At 41.2% G+C, this 14,751-nt stretch overlaps 1 protein-coding gene across 1 annotated transcript; it reads left to right on the top strand.

Moving 5' to 3' along the window:
- The first annotated feature begins 66 nt into the window (after positions 1-66).
- LOC310800124 (RNA-binding protein 42-like) lies at positions 67-8,611 on the top strand. Its single transcript, XM_083662699.1, has 5 exons — positions 67-176; positions 778-834; positions 2,566-2,695; positions 3,337-3,406; positions 7,411-8,611. Exons 2-5 carry the CDS (start codon positions 779-781, stop codon positions 7,452-7,454), a joined length of 300 nt encoding a protein of 99 aa, XP_083518825.1. The 5' UTR covers positions 67-176; position 778; the 3' UTR covers positions 7,455-8,611.
- The last annotated feature ends 6,140 nt before the right edge of the window (positions 8,612-14,751 follow it).

The raw sequence follows: 14,751 nt of genomic DNA, 5'->3' as shown, positions 1-14,751 counted from the left end.
AAATATCGCATACCGGAAGTGTTACAGCGCTGCGGAACGCATGTAAACCCCCGCATCAGCCGACGGAACAAACACAGCCGAACACAGGCACAGCTAGCTAGCTGCTAGTAGCAAATAGCTAACTTTAGCTAAATAACAAGATACACGGAACTCTGCCTGAAACTTCGCCGATTAAAGTAGGTAACGTTAATGTTTTTCCTGAATGGTTTCTTATTGGTTCATCTTAGGTGCAACCTTATCCTCATTAAACGTTACGTGGTGATCTTCTAATTATGAAGGGCTAACGCTAGCTAACTTTTATCTTCCTTCCTACCCATGGTAACGTTACCGAACCTAAATTTAAACACGAATAACTAACCAGCATTTGATATTGCAAACATTATATCAATACAACGTGCAATTCCTTTTGTAAATCACTGTATCAGTTATTAGCAACGGCCCCATTTGGGGAGTAACTTTAGCACCATTGGGTGCCTGAACTGTCCCCAATGATTCGTAGGCTGTTAAAGAGTTGACTTTTTTCGAAAAATAGTCACCCATATCAATGTTCACACATATTGACCACCTCACCTCACCTAGTGTCCCCCTGACTTGGATATGTGTAGGACAGAGCGAGAGAAAAGCACACCGAATTTTTGCAGATGGTGTTTTCATGTTATTTTCTAAATTCTAAATATTTATCATTAACACTTTTACTTTCCTTGGACACAAGATATCAAATGTATTGATTGGTAGATGGAAAAATGTATTAAATTGATTTGTGTTTTTGTTTCCTAGCATGGCGCTCAAGTCTGGAGAAGAGCGTTTGAAGGAGATGGAGGCTGAGATGGCTCTGTGAGTACAACTACTGTAATACAGGGTTTTTTCCAACATGCTTATGTGCTTCTTTAAGGACCACCATGAGAAGGAGCCTCTTGTGGACACCAGCTTTTGTCATAGACTAACATAACACTGTACTAGTTGAGACACTCTAGTCTTTACTACCCTTGTTGGATTATGGAGATCTGCTTTTCATGAATGCTCCTGACCAGTACTTAAAGAAACTGGACACGGTGTACTACTGTGCTTTGCGCTTTACGACTAACTGCAGCTATCGTGTACATCATTGTACTTTGTATACTGTTGCAAATTGTCCATCTCTATCTGTCCGTAGACTCTCTCACTGGCTGACTTTGATCTATAAATCTATTCTTGGGCTTCTTCCTACATATCTGTGTTTACATATGTGTAGAAACCTCAGCCATTATGGCCTGCGCTCTCAGCACATCATTCAGATGCAGGTCCCTAGAGTCACAACTGAACTGGGTAAAAAGGCTTTTAAATTTTCTGCGCCCTCTACCTGGAATGATGTGCAGAAGGACTTGAAATTATCTAATCGTATAACTCTGGGGGAATTCAGGTCAATTTTAAGAGACAGAGAAATTAGTTCTCTTGGCTCTTGTGATTGCCCTGCGGTGTAATCTAACTATTGTTTCCTGAGTGACTGACTGTATTTTATCTGTTTATTTTGTGTTTGTGTGTATTGATGGAACTGTCTTTATGCTGCCGTTTTGGCCAGGTCGCTCTTGGAAAAGAGGTTTTAATCTCAATGAGTTTTTACCTGGTTAAATAAAGGATATTGATTTAGGTTTATACAGTAAGTCAAATTGTATTCATTTTTCCATCGCTAACTGGACCAGAACAGATATAAGTTTGTCAGTATGCATGACTTAATTTGTTCCCACCAGGAACTAATATTATGTAAGTTCAGTTGCTCTGATACTTTTGATTCCAAGATGATTGACCTTTCAGTGTAGGAAATTTGAAAAATATTTGGGGGGCAACTTTTCCCCCCGCTGTCAAAAAATGGGGGTCATTTGCAAAATTCTGGGTGCACTTAAAAACTAATTAGTGCATAAAGTTGCCAAAGCGTAGGGTGAACAACAACGCTAGCATAGGGTGAACAACGGGAGCGTACCTATGTTCCCCGGGTCCTATATTCCCCGGGTCCTATGTTCCCCGTTTTTGCAGCGTGTCGGTGGACCGCTGCCTGGAGCTAACCTCTCCCAGCCCCCACGCCAAACCTAACCTCCCCCAGACCCTAACCCAAAACCTAACCTCTCCCACCCCTCATGCCTAAACCTAAGGTCGGCATTGCGGGTCACAAAAATGGGGAACATAGGACCCGGGGGAAATAGGGATGACCCCTGAACAACCATGCTGTTTCTGTGTTTTTTGTAGTCTTCTGGCAACAAGCTTGCAGCTACTGACTGTGTGTGTGACTGTGTGTTGCGTGTGTGATGTCAAGTCATTTGTTCATGCATGACATCACGCTTGCAACAACACACGCAGGAAGGTCTACCCATGGCAGGGTGATATTCTGGACTGGCTAGGAAAATCCCTGCCTATTAAGTCACAAACTTTAGCCGGCAACTTCCAGCAGAACCTCTGCTTTTCACTGTCATTCCCCACTTGTTTCTGTAGATATCTATAATGCAATTTATTCTGTTCATAGTTGACGTGGGCTTAGTTGACTTTGGTGCTTATATATATATATATATAATCTCTCTCTCCCTCTCCCTATAGTTTTGAGCAGGAGGTTCTTGGTGGTCCAGTATCAGGCGGCCCAGCTGCAATGGAGGGAGTACCATTAGCTCTGGCTGTCCCAGCAGTCGCAATGGTCCGACACATTATCGGCACTAACACCTACAGACAGGTTGGTAATGACCTCTATGCTGTTATAAATAGAAGGGCTCGTCCGCATAGAGGAGTCATTGTTAGTTCTAAGTGGAACCCTTTTTGAAGGCGTATCTTAAAACCCTCCTGTGTGATTAATCTAGAACCCTTATGGTTCTTCTTAGAACTCACTGGTTGGATTCTAAAACCTAGGGCTGTTTACTTAACACTTTACACTGAACATAGTCGGTGCCACGCCCACCGCCGCATTATTGAAGAGCATTCCAGTCTAAAGTGTATAAAACGTGCCCCTTCAAACGGCCCTATGTAACGTGCCCCTTCAAACGGCCCTATGTAACGGTCATTTACTAAGTGAAAGGTGATGGTCACTTTGTGATGCGACACGCCTAAACTGCCTGTGCAACGGAAGAGATGAGCCAGGCTAAAAGATCTTTTAATTTTGTCTCCAGAATTGTTAATATGGCACGTTATTAAAGTTTAAATATCTTTTGAGCTGACAAAAGTAAACGCATAGATCACCAATATATAACTGATTAACTGATTATTAATTGGTTAACGTTTAAGCGGTCAGTTGACGGTTAAACGATTATCGGTTGACATCCCTAGTATCAACTGATGGATTAGGTCTGCCGCTCATCTCTGTCTCTCTGTCTCTCTCAGGTCCAGCAGACGTTAGAAGCCAGAGCTGCTAGTTTTGTTGGTCCTCCCCCTCCTGCCTTTGTGGGACCAGGTGACCACACACACACTTACACTCACACACAGATATTGTCGTTTGACTCCACCCCTGATGCACAATGCACACTGTGCACCATGCACAGGTGAAACTGTGAAAATTGATGAAAAAAAAACAGATGAAAATTGCAAGATGAAACGACACGCTGACGTTAAAGGAGAATTTCGTTTTTTTTAACCTGGAGCCCTCTCCTCACATTAATTATGATCTGACGACTCACCCAGTGTTCTCCGCAGCGTTTTTGTGCCTCCTACGCGTTGTTTGGAGATCAATAGTGTCCAAGCCAGTCCTAGAATTGAGCTCCGCCGGGGCCACATGGCAGCGTGCTCTTCCTCCATTTAAATAGACAGTTTTATTCACGTTTTCGACCCGTATCGTCATTATATATATATATATATATAAAGAAACATCAGACTGCCAATCTCCCCCGGGCTATTTACAGCAGTCTTTACAGGGATCCCCTTTCCTCATTTCGGGTCAGTGTCACCAACTCTCGTCAAGTCCCGCGAGACTTTCCTGCCGCTGGCCTGTGGACTGACTTGACGAGCAAATTAAAAGGTCACCGGCTCAAGTAGCCGGTTGAAAATATGCCAGATAAATAAATTCCTTATATAAAATAGCCTAATATTGTAGCCTAAGTGATGTTGCCAATAAGCTACGACTTAAATAGAGACTTACATCATATTTTTCCCGCCCCCCTGTTATGTCGAGTGTTTGGTGAAAAAGAAAAATATAGCAGACGCTCTTTAACTGTGCGCCATGCAAAAGCCGCACCGCAGCATCCCGCGGCTGACAGCGCTTTGGCTTGACAAAAGAGACCACAAGAGACCGAAATGTCAACGCAGACGTACCTCGGCTAGTTCTTTTTATGTAACGATGGTCCTAAACAGCCACGAGAAGCCGCCTCAGCGAGGAAAAGTTGGGTTGATGAATCGCTAGTTGGCTGCAGCTTTGCACATGTAGCAGAGCACTTATCAGCAGTGTTGGGCAAGTTACTTTCAAAATGTAATATATTACATATTACTAGTTACTTTCATTTTAAAGTAATACGTTACTTTACAATATTATTTTCTGTGTAGAGTAACTCGTTACTTATTACACTACTTTTGCATTACTTTTACCAAAACAACAGCAGCAGCAGAATGACATCGCCACTCCAGAACCATCCTGAAAAATAATTTCAACCACCTTGAAGTCAGTGTAAACAATCCAACATTCTAAATGTTATAATTTTCCTTTGTTATTGTCATCTATAGTGGTTATTTGCATAAAAACACTTAGTTTGATTAGGAAATGATTGTATCTTTTTTAAATATGTGCTTTGATTTAATAAAATGTAACTCAATTTGTAACTTGAGTTACTTGACAAAGTAACTGGTATACTATTACTGAACTCCTATAAGTAATAAGTTATATTACTGAGTTACTGCTAAAAGTAATATATTACATGTAATGTGTTACTTTTGTAATGAGTTACCCCCAACACTGCTTATCAGTGAAGAAACTGCTGCGACAGAGGGTCATCTGACAGGTCGTAAAGCGTATTATTATGTCCGTTGATTTAGCCTATCATGTCAACATTGTTTCAGCATAAATAGCCTACTAGAACCTCAGTTGATTTGCCATTTAAGGAGGAGGATTTAATGAGCAGCTTTCATTTATTTGTCTGAATGACTTTATGGAGCATCATCTCAAAGCTGACAACACGCAACAAGGGATTTTGTTCTCAGATGTATAGCTAGTAGGGGTGGGGGAAAAAATTGATTCACCTAAGTATCGCGATTTTTAATGTCATGATTTTTTGAATTGATCTTTTATTCCAGAATCGATAATCGCAAAAAAAAAAAATTGGGTGCTTGCAGTCAGGCCACTCACTGAACAGCAGGCCAGGCGCCGCCTACTGGTTTACTAGTGGTTTTATTACTTTATTAGTTAGTCTGAAGTAATAATTACACTTCAGGGTCAAAGTGGGTGCATCTCATTGTAAAATTGGACTTCAACCGGCCCAAATCTGGCTTCAAAAGGCCCAAATTGGGCTTCAAACGGCCCAAATTTCACGCGCGTCGGCCCATATCGGCCTGGCCTGCTTGGTATCTAATGCCCGGCCTGAATTATGATCCCAGTCCGCCCCTGTTTTTAACTATATCGCCCAGCTCTACTCATGATATATAATATACAGTCTCTAGTGTATGATTCAACTTTTCTCATGTTCTAATCTAGTGTAAAAAAGCAAACAAACTGAAAAAATAAAAGAAAAAAATAAACAAAAATTGCAATAAATCGTAATATCGAATCGCAATAATCGTAGAATCGCAATATAAATTGAATCGGCACCCAAGAATCGTGATAGTATCGAATCGGGAGATAAGTGAATCGCCACAGCCCTAATAGCTAGGTAACACGGCTATTATTCTTATCTTTGCCCTTAAGTTTAAAGTAAAGCAAATATTCTCATGTTGTGAAGTAGGCTATAAGTCCGTTCTTAAAGCGAGTTGGATGCCCACGTGTCAACCAGCTACAGCCGGCTTTTAATAACCTCGTCATCGTGGTCAATAGACCCGCTTCAGAAAATATAGGCTACTTTTAAAAGTTTGACTGACTGCAGGTCTCATCTCTGGCTTGCTGCAGGTAGGGAACTGGTTCTTAATTTAGATTATCTTTCAAGTTATTTAATTTCACGTTCTTGGATGCAAAGAGACATTTAATGTAGGCCCGCCAGTGTCTTTCTTTAGGCTTAATTAAACGGGATTATGACAAACTGGGCAGTTCACAAAGTTTGTGACGAGTTCATTCACTACAATAAAATACATTTGTTGGACGATTATATAATAGCTTTTGTTTTTTTGTGTTTTATTGTTTAATCTTAACGGGAAAGGAATTAGGCGAATTAATTAAATAAGGAGCGGCGCGTGGCTCGCTCCCTTTGCACTGCAAGCGCAGACCGCTGTGAATAGTTGGATCATTATTTTGATTTAAAATGAAGATTTTGTTTGATAAAAATATAGGCTACAATAATATGTTATGTATTTAAGAAATAATTACATCTATCTTTTTTCAATACATTTTGACTGGGCCGGTAAATATTCTATAAGGCCGGAATTCTGGAATGTTGCCGGCTCCATTGGCCGTTTAGAGAATCCCTGACGTGGGGGGGACTCCCCTCCCCCCTGCACCCGCCGTACACAGACCTGTGTGAATATATCAGCAATGGCCGGTTGATGGGCTGATGGTGGTTAGTTGGAACATTTTTCCATGTCGTCCAACCCAGAGCTGTATAATAGAAGAGTTCCGACATCTCCATTCACTCCAATGGACCAGTTTTTTTTCCAGGAAGTAGAAAGTGGAACTCTTGAATAAAAAAGCAGCACTGTCGAGTTGCAGCAAAATAGACAGTTTGTGTTGTACTCTGAAAGGGTTTTTCATCCCTTGAATCAAATTGTACATTATCAGCTTTATTTTAGCATGCAAAAGTAGTGCGAGACCCATTCCTGGCTGTTCATTGGCTAATGAGTCTTGCATGTTGGTCCTCCGCTGACGCCACTCTCTCTAGAGGACACTAGTCCAACCCTAGAGTGTATTATCCTTGGTCCAATCAGGACTGCTCTCTAGTATACATCCAGTCAACCCTTGAAGAAACAAATGACACCGTGTTATATTAATCACTATAACATTAATGCCACCAAATTTCACTTACAGTCATAGCAATGGTGCCACCTTGCTCGCATGTTTATGTTAGCACACGATGCTAATCGAGCTAGCATTCGCCTACAAACATGAGCATTACTCAAACAGTCCAACATAGGAGAGCACCAAGTGTGCGATCAAATCCACCTCAGTTATAAAGTTGAGAGTTTACCCATTGTTATAGAATGGAATTTACCACTCCTAAAAATATCTTTAGCATAAACTAAACAAAAGTTTACAAAGTTTTTTTTTTTTTTTTTCATAAATAGTATGTATAATGTGTTTGTGTACTAGTCGTGTCCTGTGGTCTGTCCCAGCCTGCAGAAAGCGCTACAGAAGACAAGAAAAAAGGAAAGGCTGAGAAGGTGAAGAAATGTATCCGTACAGCAGCTGGGACTTGCTGGGAGGACCAGAGTCTACTGGAGTGGGAATCAGGTAGAAGCAGGCCGAATGAACAAAAGTCATACTTTGAGTAATGAGCTGCCTGTACAGTATGTCTCCTCAACCTGGTTGAGAATGCTGGGAGTGTCATTCACAAAGTCTTTGATGGCATCCATGGTTGAAGAGCGAGGGATAGATGCACGTACTTGAAAGCTATGGTCATCATGGAGCTGTGAGGAGGAAAGGAACACAGTTGCATGACTTTGACTTACTGTATCAATCAGCAGAGGGAGCCAAAGAGCACATATTGGATTTGAATATCTATGACTTTGCTCTCTCTATATAACAACTATTGAGCGTAGCTTGCAGGCTGCATAATGATAAAGCAGGATCCACAGCAAGCTTGACTATTCCAGAAACCCCCTGCAATTTGTTCCACAAAGTTTGAAATGTTTGAGCAAAGTAGAGTAAAATGTTTGACAGCATAATAAGAATAATATAAGAATAATAATAATACAAATTGAAGATGCTGAATGATGAATTGGCTTCACTGAAGGGCTAATGTGAAAACATGGTTGATATTTGGTTAGTAAGTTAGTTTGCTCAACTGAAAAAATTGATAAAAGATCTGAGGAATGAAAATGCTGACATCTGAACATGTGCAAGCTGCAACAGATAAATCGTTTCACACTGCACTTAGCCCCAGGCTATGGAGCTGTTAGCCTGGGGCTATAAGTGAGCTGTTATGCACAATCCTGGCACATTCCAAAGTGCTAACTGCCACTTTAGCCCAGGGCTAGTTGGCCCCACTCTGAACTGGAGTTAACCCTCTTTGCTGGGAGAGTCTGGCAAGCGAGACTAAGTTAACCCTGACTTTCATTAACCCCAGAAAATCTTGAATGTGATTGAAAACTTATGTTAGCATAAGATTTTTGTGTCACTTGTGCGTTATCAAATCAATCAACGATGCATGGCATTCCTATAGGGTCAAATTGGTGTGGGTTGTCTTTGCTGGTAATCCTGTACATTTACAACAAATGTATATGTATTGTATAATATTGAAGTGTGCCTTTATTACTTTTCAAATTAGTAATAATTTGAGTTATCTGAGTGTTTTTCATTTAAATGCATTGTCCAATTGCTGGCGCTGTTCAATGGTGACACGGTTTGCTCTCCGACTCTGAGAGCGAACCAAGCAGAATTTCGCTCGTACCACGAAGTGACAATAAAGTTTATCTCATCTCATCATCATCTCTCATTGATTGCCAGACCTTCAAATCTGCCCACTGACTCCACCCAGTTGAGTTTGGTGGAAATAGAGTGTAACGAGTTCACAATTCAGTTCAGTTTGATATCAGACATTTAACTCAGGGCAAGTAGAACTGCAGTGTGAATCATATTTAGGTTAACGTGGGTTAACTGTTATAGACCAGCAATGCTCACTTGATTGAGCCTCATTATGGAGGTGTGGTCTGTCAAACACAGTCCATGGGGCCTCTTGGACTAAAGCTCCTGTGGCTTGAGGAGCTCCTCTAGAAACATTTTGTTAAACATGGTGTGATAATGATGTCATTCATCAAGCAAACAGTATAATAACCTCAGAAGTTACATAGAACACATTATTGAATGCTGATCTGCTATCTAATATGATCTGATCCGATTAAAGTCAGAATTCTGAGCTCTGGCTTTATTCTCAGAATTCTGAGTTTAAACATAGGCCCGACTTAAATATATTGTCAGAAAGCCTCTTCTGGTGGCCAGGCCATGAAGGAAAGAACCAATCAGAGCTCTATGCGTTGCAATGTGCAGGGCTATGCAGCTTGCCCGATAACCAGACTGTAGTTTCAACCATGACAGCTCTTACCCTGTGGATGCTGCCTTAATAAGCTATTTCATGGTCATGTATGTTTTCAGCTTATGTGTCACTTTTAGAGTTCTCTTCCTCTCTTCTTGTGGTGAGAGAGGAGGCAATCTGCTCAGACTAGGATAGAGAATCGCGTAATGACTCCGTAGTAAGATGCCTCTCTTCTTGTGATGAGTCCCCCCCTGTAGGGAATTCTTCAGGGGTCAAGACGTTGGTGGTGGACTGGGGAGGTGGGTGGGATGAAAGGCAGCTTCAGAGGATGGGATACGATCAGCCCAGGTACAGCGAACACTGAGGTGAACGATCCGGGAAAGAGGATGATGACACACTGACCATGGCTATATGTACTGCTACGTCATAGCCTCAGCAGTGACGTCATATTGACATATTGACAGGGGCTGATTGGCTATTGAGGATGGGGTGATGAGTCAGGACGGAGACACACGTCATAACGGACGTCACACTTGGATTACACTTGACTTATGCTTATGGCAGCATGCCAGGCCATAGAATAGGAGCAGTACATGATGAAATAGATATAGAGCCCACACACACCATGTGGCTACTTTAGACTTCTTTATTGATTAAAAAGGACAATGTTTCGATCCAAAGTGGATCTTCGTCTGGTCAAATATTTAAAAAGAAAACAGCTCTTACATTCCTTATATAGACACCTGATGACTGATGTCACTCACAGGGTAGACACAGGTGATGCTCTTCTGGTATCAGGCGCAAATCGGTTACAATTACGCAGATTAATTACAGATATCCGGAGAGCAAATATTCAGAGTCCATATATACAAGGTCAAACAATACAAACTAAAATTAAACTTAGAAGAAATCCATTATTTTTAGAAACACATTTTGGAAAAACTATGTACAGATTGTCAGAAATACCAAATGACTTAACATCAGTGATACTCAACTTGATGCGACTTGCCAGATGCGGCCCGCAGTCGGGTGCCTAGTGGCCCCCCGACCATTTTCTAATTCACAATGAAAACTAACTGCTTTACAGAAAGTAGTCCAACGCATTACACAGAACACTGCGCTACAACATGCACCATACATCGACGTGGGGTTATACTTTGTTCAGAAGACTAATAGCAGCTGATGAAGATCTGAATCTATTAGTGCTTCCTCTGGGGAGTCTAAACCTACGCCCTCATGGAAGCAGTTGGAACTCAGCATATACATGTAAAGCAGGGGTGGTCAAACTACGGCCCACAGGCCAACTGCCACCCGCTGCCCGCTTTTAAGTGGCCCACCATGAATTTTCGATTTCGATTTATTTTCCAAAATTCAGCCACGGGGGTCGGGGTACTAAATTATAAGCCGTTTCCCATTTGAAACCAAAAAGGATAAAACGGGTCCATTTTTTGTTTTAAAAAAAACAAGAAAATGGGCCTGTTTTTTGTTTTTTCCATTTAAAACCAAAAACTGCTGCGCTTAATATTGTTTGGCCCGCGACTCCTTATATGTTTCTGTATGCAGCCCACAACTGCAGCCCACAATCAGGCCACGCCTGATGTAAAGGATGTTGAGGATCCAAAACAATAGACTGTGCCTTAGAGGTGACCCTTGCTTCATACAGGTGCTGAAGGTCATTGAGGGTAACACCAGGCAGTAATCTTGGGACATAGCCTGACAATTTTCCCTAGTCTGTTAAAGTCGGCCAAACCAGCAAATCATATGAAAGGAAATTACACACTCAATAAAAGGAAGAATAAAACATTTTCATCAGTCATGTCCACATTGAAACTTTGCAGCTTCCTTAAAAAAATAACCGTTGATTTGCCTTTTTACAAGCAGCATCAGTGTTAGCGTCAAATTTAAGCTTTTCATCTACTTCATCTACCAAATCATTGTGCTGCACTGCTGCCATTTTCTTTTTTACATGGATGCAGATCATGGTCACACGGTTACATATCTGTATGAGGCATTATATTTTCATATCAAATATATATAAATATATATTATAAAAAATATATATTATATTTATAATAATATATATTATATTTTCATATCAAAGCTGCTCTTCCTTTTTGGTCTACATTAAAACTTGCTCTTTAACTCTTTGCGAAAGTACAGGCTCAACACACATACATACAGAAATATGTAAGACACAATGTTAACCAAAAAAAATGCATTTTATACAGTGAGGTCAAGTTTTGAAAAATGGTCTCACTACAATGAAATGGCTACTATGGTGGCGTGAAATGACGGCTTCAGAGGATGGTTTCAGGGGAACGAACAGCCGCGATGCCGGCTGCTGCTATCATCCTCCAGAGTGGGGGGTGACGTAGAACCCTCGCTATATATACTATGAGGACTGACGTCATGCCTGACGTCATGAACTGAGGACAAACTGATGTCATGCCTGAGGTCACGCTTGGGCTTGACTGACGTCACGGGCTGATCAGGTAACACAGATATGACGACCTCTCTCTCAGCTTGAAATTTGGTACGGAAACCTCACCATCAGGAATACAATTGGGCTCATTGAATCGACAAGTCTCAGCTTTCCAGTCATACCCACATTATGTCATTCCAAGACTTGTTTGGCACCGCCGTATGCAGAAATATTCAGATAGAAGGCGAAAATAAAACATGTATAGGCTACTAAATGCAAAACACTGCTTGTTTTTGCCACACACAAAAACTGCACGGGATTAGCATAAAGTGGGCATGTGTGTAAAGGGGAGACTTGCTATCACAGTCGATCACAATCATTTATTTTTAAGTTGAAACTTCCCCATTTCTGATGCGGATTTCTCGCGCCATCCTGCAGTCCTCAAAAACTCCACAGCAGCAGGTCATCAAGGCATCGTTGCATACAGTCCCCTGTGGTAAATACATACATACATACATCAATATATATATACATACATACATACATACATACATACATCAATATATACATACATACATACATACATACATACAGTCCCCTGTGGGAAATACATACATACATACATACATCAATATATATATACATACATACATACATACAGTCCCCTGTGGGAAATACATACATACATACATCAATATATACATACATACATCAATACATACATACATACATACATCAATATATACATACATACAAACATACATCAATATATACATACATACATACAGTCCCCTGTGGGAAATACATACATACATAAATACATACATACATACATACATACATACATCCATCCATACATACAGTCCCCTGTGGGAAATACATACATACATACATCAATATATACATACATACATACATACATACATACATACATCAATATATACATACATACATACATACATACATACAGTCCCCTGTGGGAAATACATACATACATATATACATAAATACATACATACATACATAAATACATACATACATACATACATACAGTCCCCTGTGGGAAATACATACATACATACATACATACATAGATACATACATACATACATACATACATACATACATACAGTCCCCTGTGGGAAATGATTGCAACAAAATCACAACATGGACAATCTCAAACCCCCACAAACCCTGATGGTGTTTCTCAATTAGAGGGACAACCCAACAATTTCTGAAGATGTTTGATGGAATCTCATATTCCGCAAGAGCAATGTTATGGATAACTAGTCAGTCTGCCTGTATGGTTGAAATTTAAAAGTGATGAGGTTTATGTGCTCATTGAAGATAGTACAGGAGCAACCATTCTGAGGAGTTTGAGACATATAGCATTTGTTTTGTATGAGTAACATACCTGTATGCCATAGGTCAGTCTCATGTGGGTCCTCAGGCCCGTCATACCTCCTGGTAGACAACCCAAGCAGCAGTTTTCTCCATACTTGTTTGCTGCGTAGCAGCCCACTACTGGCGGACAGATGCAACCAATGAGACCTGCACAAAAGAAGTGTACTTCACTGTGACAGCTTGAAAGAGTTAGGGGACATTCACACCAAAAGAGCTTTTTTCAGTCAGAACGCTATGAAAATCATGTTGAGAGTGCTTCCATTGTGCACAAAACACACCGCACGGAGCGTTTTTTTTGCGCTCCGTTTGTTTTCCCCTGTAGTCGCGTGCAGTACAGATCAGAACACGACGACCACAAGGACGGTAGCCAGCTGGTTTTGTCTGTTTGATGTTGTTCACTGTCAACACGAAAGGCAAATTATTGCCAATTCTGGCAGCAGCCGAGGTCAAGAATACCTCAGGAGGAGAGAAGGTAGGAGGAGTGGAAAACACGAGCAGCACGCTTTTCCTCTAATGTTCAACTTTTTTCAGCTTAAAAACGCTTTTGTCTGAATAGCCCCTAAATCTGCACCTTATGGGAAAGTCAAGTCAAGTTTATTTGTATAGCCCTAATTCACAAGCATGTCTCAAGGGCATCACAGAGAATGTCTAGCTAAATCTAGCTGACACAACAATAATAATAATAATAATAATGACATGGTTGAACAATCTTATGTTAGAGAGAGACAGAGGGAGGGGGAGAAGGGGGAAGGGGAGAAAGGGGAAGAGAAAATGGGGGAGGGGAGAGCAGGGGAAGGAGGAGAGAGCAGAACTGACAGATCAGCTTACGGTCACGAATAGTCACAGGGGTCCGTTTGGAAATATACTAATGTATATCACAGTAATGTTCATATAAGCAAGTTAAGTTTAGCAATCAAGTTATCATGTATTATAATTACCAGGCGATATGATGCCACTGAATAGACAACAAACGATTAGTCTGACACTTATCGCCCAGCCCTGCCCCTATAGGGCAGAGTTTCTCAAATGTTTTTCAGCCAAGGACCCCTTACAAGATAGAAAATATACCGGGGACCCCCTCATTCTGATTTGTGATTTTGGGCTAAGCTTAATTGTTTCCACGGTAACGTGCTTGACATTTAAATTGATAGGTTTGTTAGATTAGAATGTAATCCATGAACCATTTTAGATCTAAAGCATACAATATTTTCGTTGAACTATGAAGCTTTTGGACACACAAAAAAGTGTTTATTTTTATTTTCCTGAAAACTTTTCACGGACCCCCTGGCAAAGTGCCACGGACCCCTGGGGGTCCCCGGACCCCCATTTGAGAACCACTGCTATAGGGCATACAGCAGCTACTCAATCCGCCTGGCCATCCGGCTGCAGCGACCGAGGGTAGCAGCAGCACACTAGAACCGGCAGCAGAGCGAACAACAGCTCAGACAATCTGGAGAAGTTTGATGCCCGAGTGCCTTTGGTGTGTGGGTTTGTTGAGGAAAAGATCTCACTGAAAATGTACTCACAGACCAACATGTCGCTGCAGCAGGAGCACAGCCCTGTGCTCCACTCCCCCGTTTGGACGTTCGTCCCATAAGAGCCGGCGCCTGGTTGGTGGCTGATCACTGGGTTGGACATTTTCAATCACTGGACTTG

The sequence above is a fragment of the Poromitra crassiceps genome (genome assembly GCF_964638095.1).
Source record: "Poromitra crassiceps genome assembly, chromosome: 29".
Classification (NCBI taxonomy): Eukaryota; Metazoa; Chordata; class Actinopteri; order Beryciformes; family Melamphaidae; genus Poromitra; species Poromitra crassiceps.
The sequence above is the reverse complement of the archived record's forward strand: the minus strand, read 5'-3'. Positions and strand labels throughout refer to the sequence as shown.

What these genes read in the sequence shown, in the direction of transcription:
- LOC310800124 (XM_083662699.1), top strand. Translation starts at nt 779, where the DNA reads ATGGCGCTCAAGTCTGGAGAAGAGCGTTTGAAGGAGATGGAGGCTGAG. An exon ending in ATGGAGGCTGAGATGGCTCT is followed by an intron (nt 835 to 2,565) that starts GTGAGTACAACT and finishes CTCTCCCTATAG; the next exon opens with TTTTGAGCAGGAGGTTCTTG. An exon ending in GCACTAACACCTACAGACAG is followed by an intron (nt 2,696 to 3,336) that starts GTTGGTAATGAC and finishes TGTCTCTCTCAG; the next exon opens with GTCCAGCAGACGTTAGAAGC.